Source organism: Chlamydotis macqueenii, chromosome 1 (genome assembly GCF_036417535.1).
Source record: "Chlamydotis macqueenii isolate bChlMac1 chromosome 1, bChlMac1.mat, whole genome shotgun sequence".
Taxonomy (NCBI): domain Eukaryota; kingdom Metazoa; phylum Chordata; class Aves; order Otidiformes; family Otididae; genus Chlamydotis; species Chlamydotis macqueenii.
In genome coordinates, this window is record NC_141556.1 from 143,310,054 (window position 1) to 143,330,167 (window position 20,114).

General features: G+C 43.2%; 1 protein-coding gene across 2 annotated transcripts; it reads right to left on the reverse strand.

Moving 5' to 3' along the window:
• Nucleotides 1–25: 25 nt before the first annotated feature.
• On the reverse strand, nucleotides 26–19,254 carry PLCXD1 (phosphatidylinositol specific phospholipase C X domain containing 1). 2 transcript variants are annotated; one of them, XM_086768791.1, is made up of 7 exons: nucleotides 19,141–19,254; nucleotides 15,118–15,260; nucleotides 11,547–11,683; nucleotides 8,510–8,638; nucleotides 7,183–7,338; nucleotides 3,048–3,231; nucleotides 26–2,100 (listed from the first exon to the last, which is right to left on the reverse strand). In XM_086768791.1, exons 2-7 carry the CDS (start codon nucleotides 15,227–15,229, stop codon nucleotides 1,808–1,810), a joined length of 1,011 nt encoding a protein of 336 aa, XP_086624917.1. In that variant the 5' UTR covers nucleotides 15,230–15,260; nucleotides 19,141–19,254; the 3' UTR covers nucleotides 26–1,807. The 2 variants fall into 2 exon arrangements, with proteins under 2 accessions (XP_086624917.1, XP_086624927.1); XM_086768801.1 differs by lacking the exons at nucleotides 15,118–15,260; nucleotides 19,141–19,254 and adding an exon at nucleotides 12,511–12,625.
• Between the last annotated feature and the right edge of the window lie 860 nt (nucleotides 19,255–20,114).

Below are 20,114 nucleotides of genomic sequence, written 5' to 3' on the forward strand. Positions count from 1 at the left end.
TTGTATACTTAAGCAGTAGTGTTAGCTGTGAATGTTTTACCCATACACTTTTCTTGCCTACAGTAATTTATCCACACTACCTATTACTGTGTCAGTTCTTAAAGAGAAACCATTTAAGTTAAAGCAAGCTGTGGATTCTGTGTGAAATTATTTCACAGTGAAAAAAAAAACCCAAAGCTGATCCATGACCTGAATTGTGTTTTATTAGTTCCCAGTAGTAATTCAATCACTATCACAGAAAGGAGAAGAAAAACTATTTCAGTCTACATTACACAAAGAGCTCAAGTTTTATTAGAGAAAGTAACAAGCCACTTGAGGGTACAAAAGATAGACCAAAAAAATGGTCTGAGTATGTATAACAACACTTCATGCAGGTAGTGACTCTAAAAGAAAAATCAAAACAATAACTGCTTAGTATGAAGTACATAGAGGTAAGAACAAAGACAGATAAAAAGTACTGTAAAAAAAGCATTTAGAAAGTCATCTTTATAAATGGAATGTTGGGTTTTTTTATTCCTACATATTCTGCGATTGCATGAGGAGGTAGCATCTCAGGCTTTCATGCTGCAAAGTCTAGGGTGAGGTCAAGCAGCAGGTAATTTCAGACCTCTGCAAACTTGAACATCTTGCCAGACACTTAAACTCAACTTTTGCATATAAAGTGCATCTAAAAAGTGAGGTATATTGATGAAGTTGCATAGTGAACTTTATAAAATGCGTGGTTTTGTTTTAGTCCTGATGCTTGCCCTTTCTCTTACCTTCATGATCATCTGTTATTGCACAGTTCACTTAAGAAAATAGAAAAATAGGATCAGTATGCAATGGCAAGCGATATAAACCTCTTTTAGTTTTTACATAAGCAAGAAAATACTTCCTGAGAGGAAAAGTAACTACAGAGCTGCTAAAATAAGTAAATAAAAGACCAGTTGTGAAACTCTAAATGAGCATGACAAGCCAAGAATCTGTATTTTTAGAGCAGTCTGAGTTTAGATAAGAAATGTGTTTCATAGGTGTTGCCAAAATGTGCCTTACATTGAAAATGAACACCTAAGAAAACATATTTTGTTACCACAGACAAAACTGTCTAGGGGCCTAGTTTTGGTAGCTTTATCAGAACTGGCATTAAGTGATTAAGTGTTCAAATACACATACTGCTTACAAATCAGTGAATTTTGTGACTACCTTGTTGGTAAACAGGCTCACAAATCGATAATTAGCACCCATCAACAATACAGCCGCTTCTAGATCTCTAGTGTTAATGATGCATTGGTGTATATATAAAAAAATCATGTCAAATAGGATTGTCAATACAGTATCTTTGACATATTAAAAACATTTTAAGTTGTTCCTTTTGTATATTTAACACAAACAATGGCAACAGACAAAGTTTCACACTAATATAAAATACTGGTAATTGGAGTTTTAAACAGTGCAGAATATGTTTACAATTATAAGAAAGATAAAATCTTATCACAAAATTATTCCTGCTGCTACAGACATAATTCTCCTTGCTCATATATAAAATAAAAGAGGATTACGTTCTTGGGACTTTCAATATTGCCAACTGCTACAGAATCTAAGCACCTCCGAGTATGTTATACCTGTATCATTGTTCTCCAGAGACTTTGGCCAGGTCTGCCTGCTCTCTTTTCTGTGAAAATGCCTCAAAACCCTGATGATGTGGAGACCACTCTTTTTACTGTGTCTTAAACATCCCTAGTTTAAGTTGACTGGGCCTTTATGGCGTCTAGGATGTTTAAACCAGCACAAATTGAATGCAGGTAAAGCCTTTTTGGCTTTTCACAGATTATGAAGCTGAGGATGAAATGCTGTTTGCACCAGCCCCTTTACTTTGACAGCGTAATGGAGGATTAATTTTTGTGTTAAGTTCTATCACATCTCTGACAAAATCATCGTTTCCTATGAAGTCTCCAGCAATGATGTTAATACATTCTTTTTTCGGTCCTGGATACTGCTGCTTTATCCAGATTTTCAAGCATGGAAGACTCTGGAGTGTCATTTTCTTCAATGATCCAAATGGGTGTACGAGAATATACCTTAAGTTTTCGGTAAGGTTAATCCCCGCTACAAAGAATTTTTCTGAAACAAAAAAAATCAGAAAGTGACACATTAAATATTCATTTGAAGAGAAAAGAAACTGCTCAGCACTGCATTAAGTCCAAATCTTATTCCACTGGGAATCATTAAAATACCAACTGTACAATCTTTCTGTATTGTTTCATATCCCTTGAACTGTTTCAGTAGACTTGTTGCAACTGCAACTGGATGCTGTAGTAAGTAGTTACTGAACCAAGTTTGGTTATTGAACCATTCCAGTTTAGCTAAATTTAACTAAATAATTCATTGCAGACTAAAGGTTTTCCACTAACTAGTCCTCTTTTGTAAATTAGGTTTGTTTCCGTAAGGGTTACTTCCAAATGCTGAGCGTTCCACTGTGACAGACGGGAATGCAGAATGCACCTACACAAGCATCTTCCTTTGGCTGAGGAGTAAGCTTTTGAAGCAGTTCTCCCCTTCATCACCCCACGTGTGCACATCACAGAGCTGCATCAGAGGTTATGAACTGACGTGCCTGAGCGCTACTATTTCCTGAGGTAGCTACAGCCTTCACCCACCATTCTTGTAGGGGTTTCTCTTTACAACAAGGATAGCATAACACGTTTCCTTTGTCATCAGTGCTGCCAAAGTGGCCAACACCAGATTGAGGAAGCAGTCTCCTACTTGTGAGAAGGGCAGGACAGCACCAGCTCACTCTTCTGTGCTGAGGGCTTCTTTTCCATGGGATTACCCAAGCGAAGGATCTATGCGTGTACATACACAGTGGCATGTATTTGCTGCACCAAAGGTGAATGTTGCACTCACCCATAGGTGGGCAGAGCGCTCAGCAGCACAGGCACATCTCACACACGCAGCATGCACAAAGTGGTTATATCCCTTAACGATATGAACGCCCAACTTCTTTTTCCTATTTGTTTTGCGCTGCTGTACACGCCCCTTGTTTCCTCTGAGCGACTCCCTGTGCCTACCTGGACGGCCCATCCGCTTCATGCGCTCTAAATACTGGATAAGAGCACGAGTGGCGGTTTTGTTTCCCCACCAGTATGGGATCGCGGGCCACAGCTCACAGTGCTCTTCCACTTCCACGTCCTCTTCGTATGAGACTATAACCTGATGGCCGCACTGCCACATGGTCCGCAGCGTTGGCACCACCTAAAACAAAGTGTGCCCAGATTGAAGTCAACAACACAGCAGTGTTCCCAGAGTTCAAGTACTGACATGTGACATTGCCTTGGTAGAGAGGCACAGATTCAGTTCAAATAAAGCTTTTGAGCTTACAGCCCGGTATGCTGTTGGCTGGGTTACACGCTGCAGAGACAATAGGAGCCTGAGAACTTCAGCAGATTCCTCCTTTCCTCAAAAAATTCAACTATGGTAAAGTCTTACATCTGTCCAACTGCTACAGAATCTAAGCACCTCCAAGGATGTTATGACATCCTCATGTCAGCTCTCATGCACATACAGCTGCCAAAAATTCGTTGGGAGAGGAAGACACAGCCCGTTTGGCAAAAGTAGGTAGGAGACAGGCAAATCCTTACACTCACCTATAGGAATACAGACGCACAGAAGCAGGAATAATTTTGGCAAGTGCCCTACGCTGATCCAAATTTGTTGCTGTCACCATTAATGAAAACTGAATAGCTTAAGATGTGGTAAGACTAAATGTAAAGTCTTCAAGAGATATGTTAATTCTGATTTCTCTAAGTGGAAAGTTTCTGAAATTGGGATGCTCCTGACATTTTCAATTGAGAGAAGGGAAGTCTTCAGTCAGAAACCTTCTCAAACAGACAGATGGGCTGAAGCAAGTCTGTTAAATTTAAATGTTTCAATATGAAATGACATTTTCCAATCCTCAGAAGTCACCATCGGACAGAATTGAGGCCCTCTGACTAGTTTTATTTACAAAACCAACATATTTAACAGATATTTGGTTTGTTTCAAGAACTTTTGGTAGTTAAAAGCTGTGTCTGTTGCTTGTGAAAAGGAAATGATGGCTTTTTGATGCTCCAATTAACTTATTAATTAAAGTGCCAAAGGCAGTTGAAATTTTTTTATGTAAATCTTTGGAGAGAGCCAAGAGTTGAATGAACATGGGAATCTCTCTTGCTTCATCCAAAAAAAAAAAAAAAAAATAGAAACGAGTGCAAGCCCCAATTAGGTCAGAAAATGCTGCAAAATTAAGGCACAAGCTACTCATAAACTACAAAAATCTGTGGTTGACAGAAGCCTTTGCTTTACTCCAGCTGCTGGAACCTTTTTTAAAAGAGACAAAAAAAAAAAAGCTACCAGAAATGTGTACATGAGCACAGGTGCTTATTTTGCAAACAAAGCAGAAGTGAAACTGTAGATGTCTAACAAGGGATTTTTAAACCCTAGTAATCCAGATCAAAGGAAGACACCTTGAATAGTTAAGGCAATTAAAATTTTAAACACAATGTAATGTTGTCACACTGTGGCCTGTGTGAGTACTACACACAGACCTCAACTTAGAGCACTTGCTGTAAAAATACTTTGACACTTTTGTACAACACCAGAGCTGCAGTCTTGAAAGACAATAGAAAACAGATTATTTTAAAATAAGTGAGCAAGCACTTGGTTATTTGATGTTAAATCTGAATCTATGATCCTGAAAAATCCCACAGCTTCCTAATCTGCAATGATATCACTTGCAAAAATGGTGAGACCCATTGTGCTGGTCACAGACCCCATAGAAATAAAGTCTTCCTGCTTGAGGGAAGTATTTGGCTTGTCTTTTCTCCAGTACCCTTCCTCCCTCCCCCCAGACACAACTCCAAAATGTTCTTCTTTCTTCAGTCAGGTGATCTCAAACCATTCGTACATCACCTTTGTTCAACCAACTATCAGCAGCAGCTTGCCCTTCTGCAATTAATAAGGTGGATTTTTATCTTTTTTAAGAGCTGGCCATGTGTCTGAAATCAAATTTGACCGTCTTCTCCAGTATTGGTCTGCTCATCCACAGCTTACATGCTCAAGTTATTTGGGGAAACAATAAACCCAAGTGTCACTCAGGTCTTCAGTTATTCAGCTGAGGCCTGAATATTCAGAATCCCCTAGTTTTGCTGAGAATTGTTCTATTTTAACTTTGCTGTACAAAATGCTTTGAAATGGTAATACTTACCCGTTACTGATACACCAGCTTCAAAGGCTGAATTCGAAATGCAAACAGGGTCATCATTATCCTGTACCCCTCACACCTCCAGAGAAAATCCTCTGTTCCTGTTCATCTTTGAAATGTTAATTGTTTAACTGCTAAAAGCTCCCACACCTTGTAAAAAAGAGGAAGCTAAAGATCTCAACTTCTAAAATTGAACAAACAAATAATTTCTGATTATTTAAATTAAGGCTTTTCTGGAGGTTTGGGTGACTGAAAGCATATTAGGCTGGTTGGAAGGCCAGCTCCAGCTCACATCCAGGAAAGAAAGTCAATGCTACCAGAAATGCACTGATGGTAGAGATGCTATTTAAGAGGGACCTCAACAGGCTGGAGACATGGGCTGACGGAAGCCTCGTGAAGCTCAACAAAGGCAAATGCAAATTCCTGCACCTGGATGGACTACCCCTACGCATGAGGACAGACAGGGGACAGGTGGGTAGAAAGCTGCTTTGCACAAAAGGACCTGGAGGTCCTAGTGGGCATCAAGCTGAACATCAGCCAGCAGCGTGCCAATGTGGCAAAGGTCAGCTGCAACAGGGCCGTATTACTAAAGGCACAGACAGTAGGTCAAGAGAAGTAGTTCTTCCCTTCCATTCAGCACTTCTGGGACTGCATCTTGAGTAGTGTGAGCCTCCAGCAGAGGCTTCCCCAGTACAAGAAAAGGTCATTGACATACTGGAGTGAGTCCAACAGCATGCAGTGAGAGTGAGCAGAGGCCGGAGCATGGCATGCAAGGATGGGCTAAAAGAGCTGAGTCTGTTCAGAATGAAGAAGATAAGACTATGGACAAGTATTACTGCTGCCTGCAAACACCTAACCGGCAGATGTAGAGAAGACTCCTCAGAGATGCATAGCAAAAGGACGAAAGTCAGCAGACAGAAGTTACAGCAAGAGAAAGTCTGATTAGGTAGACAGAAGGAAAACACATTTACTGTGGGAGTGGTCAAATGCTGGACCAAGCTGCCTAGAAAGGTTGTGGAATCTCCAGCCTCAGAGATATTCACAAATGAATGGCACACAGCCCAACAATTGGTCCTGCTTTGCATGGTGGGGTTGGACCAGATGACTTCCAGAGGTCACTTCCAACCTAAACTATTATAAATATCATAAAAATTTCTTTATAATTACTGCTCTGAAGAAGCAGAAAATATACTATGGGCTATATTTAGAATATACACACCTTTTTTTTTAAAAAAAAATAAAATAAAGAAAAAAAAAAAAAACCCAAAACTCAGACAGCTCAGACAGGACAGTGGATGTCGGTTGTGTCCCTACTGTCGTCCCACAACTCAACAGACATGACAGTAGATTTAAAATCACAGAATGGTTAGGGTTGGAAGGGACCTTCATAGGTCATCTAGTCCAACCCCCCTGCAAGAAGCAGGGACATCTCCAACCAGATCCGGTTGCTCAGAGCCTCATCCAGCCTGGCCTTGAATGTTTCCAGGGATGGGGCCTCCACCACCTCTCTGGGCAACCTGTTCCAGTGTTCTACAACTCGCACTGTAAAAATTTTTTTCCTAATATCCAATCTAAATCTACCTCCCTCTATTTTAAAACCATTGCCCCTCATCCTATCACAACAGGCCCTACTGAACAGCCTCTCCCCATCTTTCTTGTAGGCCCCCTTGAGGTACTGGAAGACTACTATAAGGTCTCCCCAGAGCCTCCTCTTCTCCAGGCTGAACAGCCCCAACTCTCTCAGCCTGTCTTCATAGATTTAATTCTTCATAGATTTAATTTCCTCCTGCACACTGTGGGATATAGGTTTGCTTTATCTACCTATCTCTGATGCAGAGATGTTACTTTTCCTAGGCTTCCCAGGTTAAAAATACAATGAAAGTAGAATATATCTAAAAATCTGGAATCAAAGATCTCACTGTAATACATCATTCTTAAAAAGGAGGAGAAAAGGATCTCGTACTTACATTTCTGGGACACAGTTTACACTGGAAAATCTCTTTTATACAGGCAGTAAGATGACAATGAAGTTTCTTGGTTAATCCATCAAAATTCCTGCAGGCTAAGATAACAACTTCCTGAGGATGAGTTTCCAACCACCTTAACACTTCCCACAGAATATCCTACAAAAGAGAGTCATGGCAACTTAAAAAGTCATCTCTGCTACACAGGGGAAAGGATATAAAACCAACAGAGCATTGACAGTGGGATAGACTCACAATTGCGATAACAGAAATCAGCATCGATTTCCATCTGACAGCCCATAAGGCGGTCCAGAGAGATGCACCAAGCATACTTTCTGCAGGTCTGTGCTGATTTGCTCTGGACGTGGTCCTAGCACACTACACTTAACAGCTTTGTATGTTGTATTTCGATAATATCCATCAATCTCCTACTGCCTAGAGGCAGGTTAGCAGTAAACCCATCTTCCCAAGCTTCTTTAAGGGCAAACTGTATTAGTGGCAAACTCAAAAACAGGGAAAGGCTCTGTGCTTGCTTAAACATAACAGGACCTGTTTTCCCCATTTGTTACAGGCAATGACAGCTTCTTGAACACCACATGTAATTAGCAGGGTAGTCAGGCACTACATCTAACGTTTACATGAGCAGGCTAGTCACCATGAAATCTCAAGGCATTAAAGGTTCAGACTCATGAGCATGAAACTGGGGTTTAGCCAGTTAGTCTACAAATGAAAAGCTGTATTAGCTGGCTGTGCCTGGCTATGCAGATCCCAGCAAATAGAAAGATGTAAACTACTCCACAGTGACAGAGCACATGCAAAGAGCAACTCTCAGTAGTTTCTTCACAGGAGCTGACAGTAATTTAATCATGTGATTCAGACTTGAGTCTCTCTGTCTTTCAGTGAAATACCTTATCCTCAAAAAAAAAAAAAGTGTTTCTGTGATTTTATTAGGCTTTTAGAACCTTCTCTTTAATAACCTCTCCTTACCAGGGAAACGGGATTGCCCTGGGTAGCATCCTGGGATAACACAAGATAAACCCCAGAAACCTGAGGCACTTGATAAAGTAGGCAGAGGGGAGCAAGGCACAGCAACACTGGTTTGAGGATGAGGAACTGATTGATGCCAAAAATCTTACTTGCAGCTGCTGAAACTGACTTCCAGCCCAGTAACCAGCCTCTAGCTTAGCTTTCTCTAGTTTGAAGCCCTCACATGAGAAAAACCAAATAACCCATTCAGAAAACTGTGGGCCAGCATTTTTCAGACTATGATGGCTCTTCAATAAAAGAAACAGCACTGGTTTTCTAGCCATCCCAAAGGTAAGGACAATACCTGTACAGTAACAGTTGTGTAAACCATATGCACAAAGTACAAATTCATGGATGGATCATCAGCCTTGTGGGCAATCCTGAAATCCAGATATCTAACTCCAGCCTCGAGTTGCTCCGTCACAGTCAGGACCTGAAAGGTGAAACAGAAGACAAAGGTCTCGAGAGCTTGGAAGGGATTTGTTTCTTTAGTTTAGAAAGATGAAAGAGGTGTACAAAGTTAGCCCTATGAGATTTTTCACAGGTCTGTCATCTTTAAAATGGCACTATTTGGCAGCAAGTCACAACTTTGAAGTATTTTACTCTCTGACAAGAGAGATCCCAACTTCCCTGCAGCATATACTGCAGGTATGGAAGAGATTAGTTTCAGACCTCTGCCCTTGTTGTGTTCTGAAAGTTAAAGATCCATTAACCTGTATGTAAATACACAATCACTCTTCACAAGACTATTCAGGTGAACAAAAATTGCAGGATCAGCACTTTAGTAATGCTGCATTTATTTTATTAGATCAAAGACTTCATCATGGTTGTCTCTGCGGAGCTCACTCATCCCCCACAGAAAGAAAAACAAAAATAGAAAAAAAAGTACTGGCTACTGTTCTTTTTCAGGATAAAGTCTCTTTAAAAGTTTGAATTAACCTGTAGAAGTCCTCCAAAACAGAAGTCCTCCTCTATTGGCACTTCCCTTGGACTTCTCCTACTGGATTTGAGGGCTGAATGGAATAGGTGATAAAGCTGAGTTTCTGGAGAAAAAAGTCCCAAATGATATGCCTTTTATCTATATCAAGGTTCTCTTTGCATAAGAAAATAGAATCAATTTAAATATGTTTGCACACTGATTTGTCTCAGTTCAGCCTGCTATGGACAACACTTCTAGGTTTCAGAAAGCATAGGCTATACTGATGTAAGTCAGGGAAGATTCAAAAAAAAGCTAAATCAATACAAGGATGAGACAGAGCTTAGACACTCAAGATGCTCACCCTGCCTAGCTTCAGTTGTCTAACTTTCTGTTCTTAGGATGGGAATTTAACCCTCCCAGGCTCTGCCTGAGCTGCAGGGCTGGGGAACAGCCCAGCCCCCATGTGCCCCGGGGTGCGGGTGGTGAGGTGGCTCAGGCCAGCAGCTCCTTCTGTGCCTGGTCTCCACCAGGCTGGAGCAGTTGAAGGAGCAACCCGTGCCCAAGTCCCACCTTTGGATGGAGCATACTGGAGACGGGAATGTGTATGGCTGTAGGTTGTGTGTGGCTGTAGGTCATGTATGACCTTTGTGGCCAGAAAGAGCAGCAGAAAAAAAGAGGCCATGAAACAGTTGCTCTGAACTGCCCTTTGGATTAATTAATTTATTGAATTCATCATAATTCAAATTTCTGTTGATTATATGGGAATACTAGACAAATTACACTCCCTAATCAATCACCTGGATTCAGACATGAATTAGACAGCATGAACATTGCTCCCCCGCCAAAGGGCAAAATTTAAGAGGAAGCCTTGAGGAGTGATGCTGCTTGGTGCTGCAATGTCACACCAGACATCCAGGGCACGAGTGGAAGTTACGTACCGGATGCCAGCCAGTGCGCACACTCGTAACAGCCAGGGCTCCAGCCAGGCACTGCCTCCTAGGAACCTGTGGGTCCCACCATCAGTAGGGCTCCTCGATCCCTGTTCTGGATACCAATGGGTGGGGTTACCTCCTTACAAAGGTAACTCGAGCACAGCAGAGCTAAGGAGGGGCAGGATTGCAGCCGTGCCTCTTTCCCATCAGCGCCGGGCCACTTCCAGCTCAGCACACTGAGTTTCAACCAGAAAATGATTATAACGATGTAAGGAGCTTGTTTGTTACCAACAGGGTCACTTCACTGGCCAGCAACTCACAAGTTAGGAGGTATCTGTATCTTTCAGTGGCTTAAGCCCCAAAGGAAAACACAGCTTAGCACAAGGCACTGTGCTAAGCAAGTGCCTTTCCACATCAGGTCATCACGGTCATTACATATTTGATATCTGCTAGTGTCTAAGACTCCAGGGTGCCAGAGCTGCTCAAACACAGTAAAGGAAGCCTAGGCATAATTATTGCCAGTTATCAATGATTCCATTTTAATTCACTAATAATGAACTACTCCTTCAATAAGAACAAAAATGAAAAGACTTTTGGTACCTCTTTGACACCAGGAAAGTCTGTTCTTCAGAAAAAGATCCTCAAAAGGCTTTACTTAAGTCTCCAGTTTTGTCTTTAGAATAACAGAATGGTTTGGGCTGGAAGGGACCTTTAAAGGTCATCTAGTCCAACCCCCCTGCAAGGAGCAGGGACATCCCCAACCAGATCAGGTTGCTCAGAGCCTTGCCTGACCTGGCCAAGGATGGAGCATCTACCACCTCTCTGGGCAACCTGTTCCAGTGTTCCACCACCCTCATTGTAAAAAATTTATTCCTTATGTCTAGTCTGAACATACATTTGTGAGGAATAAAGAGGTAAGTACTAGCTTAATATTTATTCATTTTTTAAAAAGTAATTAAACTTTATATGAGGTACCACACCTTCATTCTCTTAATCTTTATGGAAAAAAAAAAAAAACCCTTCAAGAAGTTTTTTTTGTCTGTGCTGCAGGGTGAAATACTTACACAATAAAGATGAGGAAAACAACTGACATCTCACACAACACTGACAGTAAAAATAACAAGCATTACCTTCTGAACAAAGTACAAGAGAAAAACCTCTTTTGATTACAGTAATATTAAATGTTATTTATAACAACACAAACATGTGAAAAAGATTATGAGTTTTGAGTACGAAACAGTCAGAGTTCTAAGCAACATCTTTGTCTGTGTATCATCCCTACCCCCGCAAATGCTTTTTCCCCACAAAAGAAGACCTGGAACATATAGCACCTCTCATACCCCAAGCTCGGTATCTTGTGAGAGCGCAGATGGCGCAGATGAGAGGGCAGCAGGTTATTCTTTCATTGTGCACGGGAGAGCGTGACCACTCAGCACTGCAGCAGAAGCTTCAACTTTGCCCAGGCATGATGAGAATGCTAGATGGGTTACCTGTGTTGTAGACCACTTCATGATAATGGGGTGCACAATGCAGGGCATACATTTGTTTAAAAACTTCACCAGCTTGGATTCGTTGCCACTAACAGCAGAGTTTTCATCCAAGCAGTAGGTCATAGTGTCATGACTCCCTGTGGAATACAAAAATAAATGCAAAGGAAATGTCATTTCTTCACTATTCAGGCACCCCAATACATGGTTATTTTACACGCACACACCTGACACGCCACCTCATTTCCAAATCACACAACAGTTACGTAGCTTGGCAAAAAAGCGGGCTCTTCTACAGAGACTGCTCACCTGACATCAATAAGCTTAGCATGAAATCCTGATGGAGGGACGGCATTGAGACTTTCCAATATTTTTCAGTACTGAAAAGCAGTTCCCATCTGAGCTACACATTATTGTTGCTTACATCAAACCATAATAAAATGGCCTGTTTCAACTAGCATCTTCCACTGAAATAGTGTAAACCCACTTTTTTTCAGGGAATAAATATTGGAAGGCTGAATTTATCTAGAATTTGTCCTGATTTCACAGTTGTCCAAATGCAGAATTTCATATTCCAATCCCATCATCTCTGCACAGGAAAATATGACTGAAAGCAGAAATTCATCTTACAGATTTGCCTGGACCAACTCCTAATGTATCTTAAATACCTGGTAAAAACACCCTCTGGAACTAAACACCCATATCCCCTACAAAAACCAGTGTAAGAGGTAGGTGCTTGAAGGTTTCAGAAACAAATTCAAGTCTAACTTTACGTGTGATAGATGGACAAGATCCATCTTTTATGGACTTCAGCAACTACCTGACTCTTCCCAGCACAGGGAGTTACACAGGGGCAGGCTAAGCATCAGAGCCAAGTACAGCCTGTCTAAATATTCGACTTCTTTGAACTCTTAATAAATCTGACACGTCTTGCATCATGTTTAGATGAAACTCTATTGCAGCTCACAATTTCTTCAGGACAGGCAGCTAGCGATTTTGCTAGCTTTTCCTGTTCCATTATTTCTTCTAATTTTATAAAACTTCAATAAGAAGAGCTAATAACTGAGTGAAGTAACTTGCTGGGATCTTTAAGGAGTATCTGCAAGGAATTTGCATATCATTTTGTCTTCCAAGTCTTCTGTCAAACAAATTGTTCACTGGTGCTAGGAACTGCCTTCTTGAATGGTCAGTCTTCCTTGTGCCAATGGCAATATTTCTAGTAGCCAAAGGACAAGATTGTATTTGAAATAAAGAAAATTCTTTGAAACTATCAATAATAGTTTAATGTCTCAATCATTTTTTTTCACCTTTTATAATCGAGTTTTTTTGTCTATTTTCCCGTTTTAAACACCTAAACCAAGCTCACTGCAGATGGAAGATCAATAACGAGGGCATGCAATCAAAGAAGCTTGTCTTACAAGAGTCAAACCATTAAATACCCATGGATCAAATCCAAGTCTGAGAGAAGTGAACAGGATTCCACCAATAGACATTGCATGTACTGAGGCCAATCAGCAAATGGATAGAAACCTTTCATTTAGGAGTCTTCCTGTGACATCAACAAGTTACAGTAATGAAAGGAAGATGGGTATATCGATGACACAACAAATGTGATGCAAAGACAGTGAGCTAGCAGCAAACTACGTAGCTTCAGAGCATGAAGCAACATCTCCCCAGCAGCACTGTGCTGAACCTAGTGCAAACACAACACTAATTACTGAGACTTGCCTCTGTCTCTTCATCATGCTTTCAGAATGCACTGTCTCACATTTCTTGCATGCCTTGTTGTCTTCTCTATCTGAGATAAGCTTCCGCTTCCAAACTGGGCTTCCCTCAGTCATTGCTCCCTCTGAAAACCTGCCAGAGCTGTCTTGACCTTGTTGGTGTTGATCTGCTTTTGTTCTGACCTGGGCTAGAATTGTTTTGTAGGTCAGCTGGACTGCTACCAAAATCTTCCAAGCTAATAGCCTGCAATGCTCTGTAAAAGTCCTCCAATGTTTGCTGAAATGGGCTTGTCTTCAACTATTCTTTCCTTAGTGCCTATTCTCTATGCAGGAATGTTCTCAAGAACAACAAACATTCGCAAGAACAACAAGGTCACGGTTAGGAGAAGAGCCAGGAAGTCAAAGGCACACATCAGCAGGTTCTCAGCTTTCTACAGTGTCCAAGAAACATCACTGTGAAAACTTTTTAGAAACAGCATGGTTCCTTTTCCACCAAAAGAAAAACTACACTGAGCATGGTACTGACCTTTTGAAGGATTTCTGTAAGAGGAATAAAAAAGAAAAAAAGAAAAGGTGGGGGGGATAATATTAGCTTATTTCTTTTGTCATAAGATAGATACTTATTTTGTTCTCTGGATAGTTAAATAAGAAGTCTAGACTATTTTTATAACATCTGTCCTGAGGTCCACAGGCTTTATCCAAAACAGATGTGTGCTTGTCTTGATGTTAACATCAACTTCAATTACATATCCAAGAAGTCACCATGAAATAAGTTTCTGAGTTTTAATTTTAATCTAAACTCCACACTCCAGAAGTTCATGAGAGGCAGGGAAGAAGAAAAAAAAAAAAAAAATCCACCACAGTTCTTGAGTCCTCCCAGGGCGTCACCCACTGAAGAGAAGACTTGATTTTTCCCTCCATCTCTAAATATATGTCTTTGCTAAAGTTAACCTCCAATCCTGTAGCCTACATAAAACATTCCTCTACACGCTATGCTGCTTTCCACCTAAACTACCTGTTGTATCTACAGGTGTGAGAGAAAACACGGGTTAGACTTTTCCTTAGTACCATGTTCATTGTGAAGGCAAAGGGAATCATCACTCAAGAGCTGACGGTCCTACAGTGCCTTCCCACACGTCAGTGAAAACAAATTCTGCCATAACTTCTTTGGACAGAATCGGGGAGGGGAGGGAATCTATTCAAGGCAGCAGATAGAAGCAATAGTATGTTCAAGGAAAGGCTAATGATACACAGGTGTGAATGTAGTACCAATGAGGACACCAGCTATAGCGCAGCTGTATATATCCGTAATAGGATAATCCAGTTTTCATCAGCAGGGTCATGCAGAAAAGTCATACTCTACATTAATCAAACATTTGTTAATTAAAAAAATCTCCATCCTCCTTTTTTCATACCTTCCCAGCATCATTTAAATAGTAGAAAGAACCAGATAATAAGGTTAAAAGTTATTTCTCTCCTTTTGGAATAACTTTATTATGTATGAAGTGGCAAGAACATATTAGAAAAATCTCACCATGGCCCAGATAAGCATATGCTCAGATTATTAAGATCGATCTGACAAGATGATGCACAGCAACTGCAAATAAGTCCCTTTCTTTCCTTCCCTCAAAAAAAAAAAAAAAAATTTTCCCACTCCCCTTCAGGGAACACCAGGCATTACAAACTAAAAATATTCACATACAGGCACACGTCACATAAACCCTCCCTCAAGCCCTTCTCCCACACGCTGACCCAAATAATAAAGGTAGCCATCCTGAAATGGGACAAACAGGATGTTACAATGCTTCAATGACATGCTAACAAAACAGCAGAGAACAAAAGTTATTTACCTGGAAGAGCTAAGTTATAGAGGGGGATATCCCAGAGCTTCTCCGGTAATCGTGACATCCATTGACCGTTTTCGTGGCACACATGAACGGAGGTTTGCAAAGGGCCTTCCATTAGTGCCTGACCTAGGACTTCATAGGATGTTCTGGGAGGAAAAAAAAAAAAAAAAAAAAAAAAAGAAAAAGAATAAACCACTGCATATACTACGGTTGAATTAGTGCCATTGCACCTGTGCGGAACGGACTTATACATGCTATAAAATGTCAACCCTTCTCTGAAGTAGTTGCAGGAAAATGTCAAGAGCTTCTCAGCCACAACATTCAGTGCTGTCGATAACATTGTCTCCCAGCACAATGCCAAGGGAGGGCTCCAGCTTCAAGCTTGTAAATTGACCAACTGGGAGAAAAAACAGAGCCAAGACAAATACATGCAGCTCTGTTGGTATGGAGAAATTACTATCTACGTTGCCTATTCCAACATCATGAGGAGTAACCTACCTGCAGTGTGAAACAACATCTGCTCCCCAATCCTTTGCAGCCCTGGGAGCATGGCAGTGGGACTGATGGCAGGACTATGACAGGGGCTGAGTTTCCAACCCTCAGGCCCCTGGAGAAGACTTACTTTGAAGCATCAATTCAGCTGTCATGACAATACGTATATGAAAAGCCTTGGCAGAGATGTCAGGACACTGGATTTTCAGAACATGCTGGCTTCTGGGGTCAAAGAGGAGAACTTAACATCTTGTTATTCCTTGTTTTGAGAAGATCTCTTGATGTCTGTTCTTATCACCCCTACTGAGCCCATGATCACAAGTACTTCAGTTTCATCAGACCTTCCTGAAAACTACTCTGGAACTGTTGTTCTTGGATACAAACTCCTCTGGGATCTTCTGCAAAATTTACAACGGTCATGCAGGAGTGCCAGTGAGTGAAACTCAGCTGAGAAATCATGGTCATCACCAGGGCCTAGTAGAGTTATCCTGTTCATTTTTCATTTTATGTTCTCCTGGATGACACAGAACATGAAGACAAGGTCTCCATGCCATGTTTTTTCTAGGGTGGTCCTGAAGTTCAGGTGGTGTTTTTAAGGATTAAAGCCTTCTTTCTTTTCACTGTTTTCAAGGCTTTAGCTCTTTTTGCCACAGCTATGTAGTGGGACACTTTCTTCTAGATCATGGCACAGTGATTACCTATATTAATATCACACCTTCCTTTTAAATCTTTTTTTAAAAAGCTGTCACTGTAAAGGATTCCTTCTCGTCTGCTACAGCAATGGCAGTCAGACATGTATTTGTGCAGCTTTTGTGCTCTGCCAGACTTCCTCACTGGTCCTCAGTCCCTTCTGCTGCATTTCAGCACATTCATTCCTGAGATTGCTTCTCCCCAAAGTATTCTTCAGGTTGCTTTCGGGAGGCGGTTCGTTTTTCTGGACTTACAAGTGAGCCATGCTGTTTATATGAAGAACATTTCCTTAAACATAACGCAATAGGGTTGTTGGGTTTTTTTTGGCAGTCACATAGGGTCACCTGAAAGGCAACTTTGGGAACTGCGTTCCTAAGTTTTCTGTACATACCGCACACAACAGATACAATCTGCTTTTATATCTGCCAGTGCACGCAGCATCACTCACCCAGCCTGCCTTGCTGTGCCTTTGGTGTGGCTTTCAACTGGACTCTGAATATGGCCGCCCCAGTTAGGACAAGAATTGGACCACGTTGGCTGAAGGAAATGCCCAGCCACCCCTGGCGCAGTGACACAGGCTGCATGTGTCCAGTGCATAACCTGGGACTTTCCTCCTGATGAAGAGTAGCTACCTCTGAAGTTGTCCACATACACAAGGCCATTGCACGAGCAGGTTTAAACACTCTCTTGCTTCTTTTGTCTCCTTATTTAAAAGAAAAGAAAGCAGATATTTGCCGGGCCTAGTGCAAAGCCCAGTGGAAAAATTCCCATGGATTTATTTAGGGGAAACAAAAAAAACAAAAAAAAAAAAAAAAAAAAGGTGCAGAACTTTTTCTCCTGCATAAGCAAATAGTCTCTATATGCCATATCTGGTATTCTTACTCTTGGAAATAAGTTCAGATCTCAGGCAGATGAACTCATCCATCCTCTGGCTCTGCAATTTAACATGATGAGCTTCTGCCTCCTGCAGACCCCTCACTCTGAAAACAGAGGTCTGCAGCAAGTCTTGTCTCCTTTTGCTGTGTTTCATGCTTCCTCAGACTGCACAACACTGGTCACCCAGCGCCGCTCTGCTCTAGTCTACGTACCATGTAGTATCAGCGTGGACAGGGGCTGTGCATGCTATTTAGTAGTTGCCAAAGACTGGACAGTCTTTCTCCTTCCCCGGCTCCGAAGCCGACAGGAGCCGCAAGGATACAACACTCCGGCAGGTCCTGCACACAGACTAGGAACCTAACTATAAGCACTGCTTCTCCTCTTTTCCTTGGGATCTGCAGCTCCCTTTCCAGAGCGTTTGGGGCTGCCTAATTTATCTCTTCCCCAAAAAGTAGGCACGTAGTCCTGCAGCAAGCAGCAGGGACCCTGTAAGGATCCACCAGTCAGCCACACCTTGGCCCGGCACAAGCTCCTTTGCACCGACAGCGCTCCCAGGATGCGTCCAAGGGTGCAGGTTTACCCACTGCCACCCTCTCCTCCCACTACATGCTCTCATTGCCCTGCTTGGGCTAATACAGGGACAGTCCCACAGCTACAGAAAAAAAACACTGGTTTTCTGCCATGCTAGTCCCTCACACCAGTTCATCAGCAGGTCAGGGCAGCCCAGCACTGGCCCATGCTAAGGAAGCCCCTGCAGAAGCAGCCAGCCCTGCTTTGCCGGGCTGTACAACAGACCCCTTGGCCTTGCCTGGCCGAAACCCACAGGCACCAGGTTCTCAGCCCAGAACAAGCTGCCATCCACGCCCCAATCTCTGTGGGACTAGGACACTTCACAAGAAGCATCCTGCCAGACCTGAGGAAAGCCAGTAGAGCGCAGAAACAGCAAGAGTAAGCCACACGCGCTCCTGCAAACAGACACGTGAGAGATTCACATCTCATCCTCATCCTCTTCTTCTTCTTCCCAGCTCCCTCCGCAGCACGCTGAGGCCGGGGGTGGCAGGTACAGGGGGTGCACAGCAGAAGCAGCTGTACCACAGCTGTCTGCTGATTGAGTCCTGTAACAGAAGTCACTGGACCAGATTTTGGCCAGATTTTTGGCACAATGCAAAGCCCAAGATGTTCACACCACCACCTCCAAACTCAGCTGCCACCTCGAGCTTGAGATGTCGCATGTCCGTTAGGGAGAAACCGAGCTTGCCCAGAGGAATGGAATTACACTGTTAGCTACTGTCTCCCATGGCTAATCCCAAACTCCACGAAGGAGAACTGCATCTTTATTCCCGCTTCCAGACGGGCAAGCCCACCCTAAGCACGTTGTTGCCCCGATTCACGACCCTCTCTCCCCAGGCTCACCCCAGTTTTCCGACCTGACCTCGGGTGGCAATTACATTTTGAGGACTCTACCAGGAGACAATCGATAAACAAGGAAGAAAACGTGCAAAGGCACCAGAGATTTCTCTCCTCTACGTGAAAGGTGCCGAGAGCATCGGATGGGATCTCACCTGGGTTATGCTCACACTGCACCTCGCCGGCGCAGCCCCGCCAGCCCGGAGCGCTGGGCTGGGGCCAAATGTCACGCAATTCCAGAAGGGAGATGTAATTAACGAGTGTTTGATGATTACATAATTAAAACACTTGCCGCAGCCGAGCCAGCAACTCACGAAGATCACAGGGATTACAGGAAACATTTGGGCGAGAGAGAACTACCCGAACGGCCCCAGCCGGCAGCGAGCCGCCGTACCCCGGCAGAAGGGCTCCGGGACCCCGCAACGACCCCCGCGCTGCTCCCCGGGAGCGGACCCTGGCTGCGGAGCTCGGACCGAGCCCCCCAACACGTGATCGTACCCTCCGGGGAGGCTGATTCCTCCTTCCTCTTTTTTTTTTTTTTTTTTAAATTGCTTTACTCACCCCGATGAACGATTTCGTTTCCATCTCAGCTCCTCAGCGAGACCCGCGCACTCCCGGGCCCCCGCAGCGGGCACAACCCCCACCCCGCGCTGTCCGCACTGGGGCGGGGGCTGCTCTGGGCTGCCCCGCCCGTGCCAAACGACTGCAGGCTTGAGGAAGATGAAGGAGGGGCGAGAGGGAGGAGGAGGAGGAGGAGGAGGAGGAAGGGGGGGGGCGCGGTTCTGGTTGAGCGGCGCGGCCTGAGGCGCACAGGTGACCGCGCCACGGCCTGTAGCTGCGCTGCCTCGGGGCAGGCGGATGGGTGCCGGAATCTGTTCGTACAAAAAGGCTTTACATATATACATATGTGTGTATATATATATATATGTATATATGTATGTGTGTATTGGAGCGGGTCCAGAGGAGGCCACGAAGATGATCGGAGGGCTGGAGCACCTCTCCTGTGAGGACAGGCTGAGAGAGTTGGGGCTGTTCAGCCTGCAGAAGAGGAGGCTCCGGGGAGACCTGATAGCGGCCTTCCAGTACCTAAAGGGGGCCTACAGGAAAGACGAGGAGAAATTCTTTAGCAGGGCCTGTTGTGATAGCACAAGGGGTTATGGTTTTACACAAAAAGAGGGTAGATACAGACTAGATATAAGGATGAGGGTGGTGGAACCCTGGAACAGGTTGCCCAGAGAGGTGGTGGATGCCCCATCCCTGGAAACATTCAAGGCCAGGCTGGATGAGGCTCTGAGCAACCTGATCTGGTTGGGGACGTCCCTGCTTCTTGCAGGGAGGTTGGACTAGATGGCCTTTGAAGGTCCCTTCCAACTCAAACTACTCTATGATTCTATATTACTACCTTAATTGCCTGCTTTGTCCAACAGAATTTAGAATAATAGAATAGTTTGGGTTGGAAGAGACCCTCAAAGGTTTCAATTTCTTTGGTTCGCAGAGCTAGTGTACAATTCACTACTTCATTCCCTCCTCAGTTT

Bases quoted from the DNA above. Each gene is read 5' to 3' on its own strand.
- PLCXD1 (XM_086768791.1), bottom strand. From the start codon at position 15,229: ATGGAAGGCCCTTTGCAAACCTCCGTTCATGTGTGCCACGAAAACGGT. The intron at 8,639-11,546 runs GTAACCCATCTA...TTCACCTTTCAG, and splicing joins TGAAGTGGTCTACAACACAG to GTCCTGACTGTGACGGAGCA. The intron at 3,232-7,182 runs GTAAGTACGAGA...ACTTTGTTTTAG, and splicing joins GTAAACTGTGTCCCAGAAAT to GTGGTGCCAACGCTGCGGAC.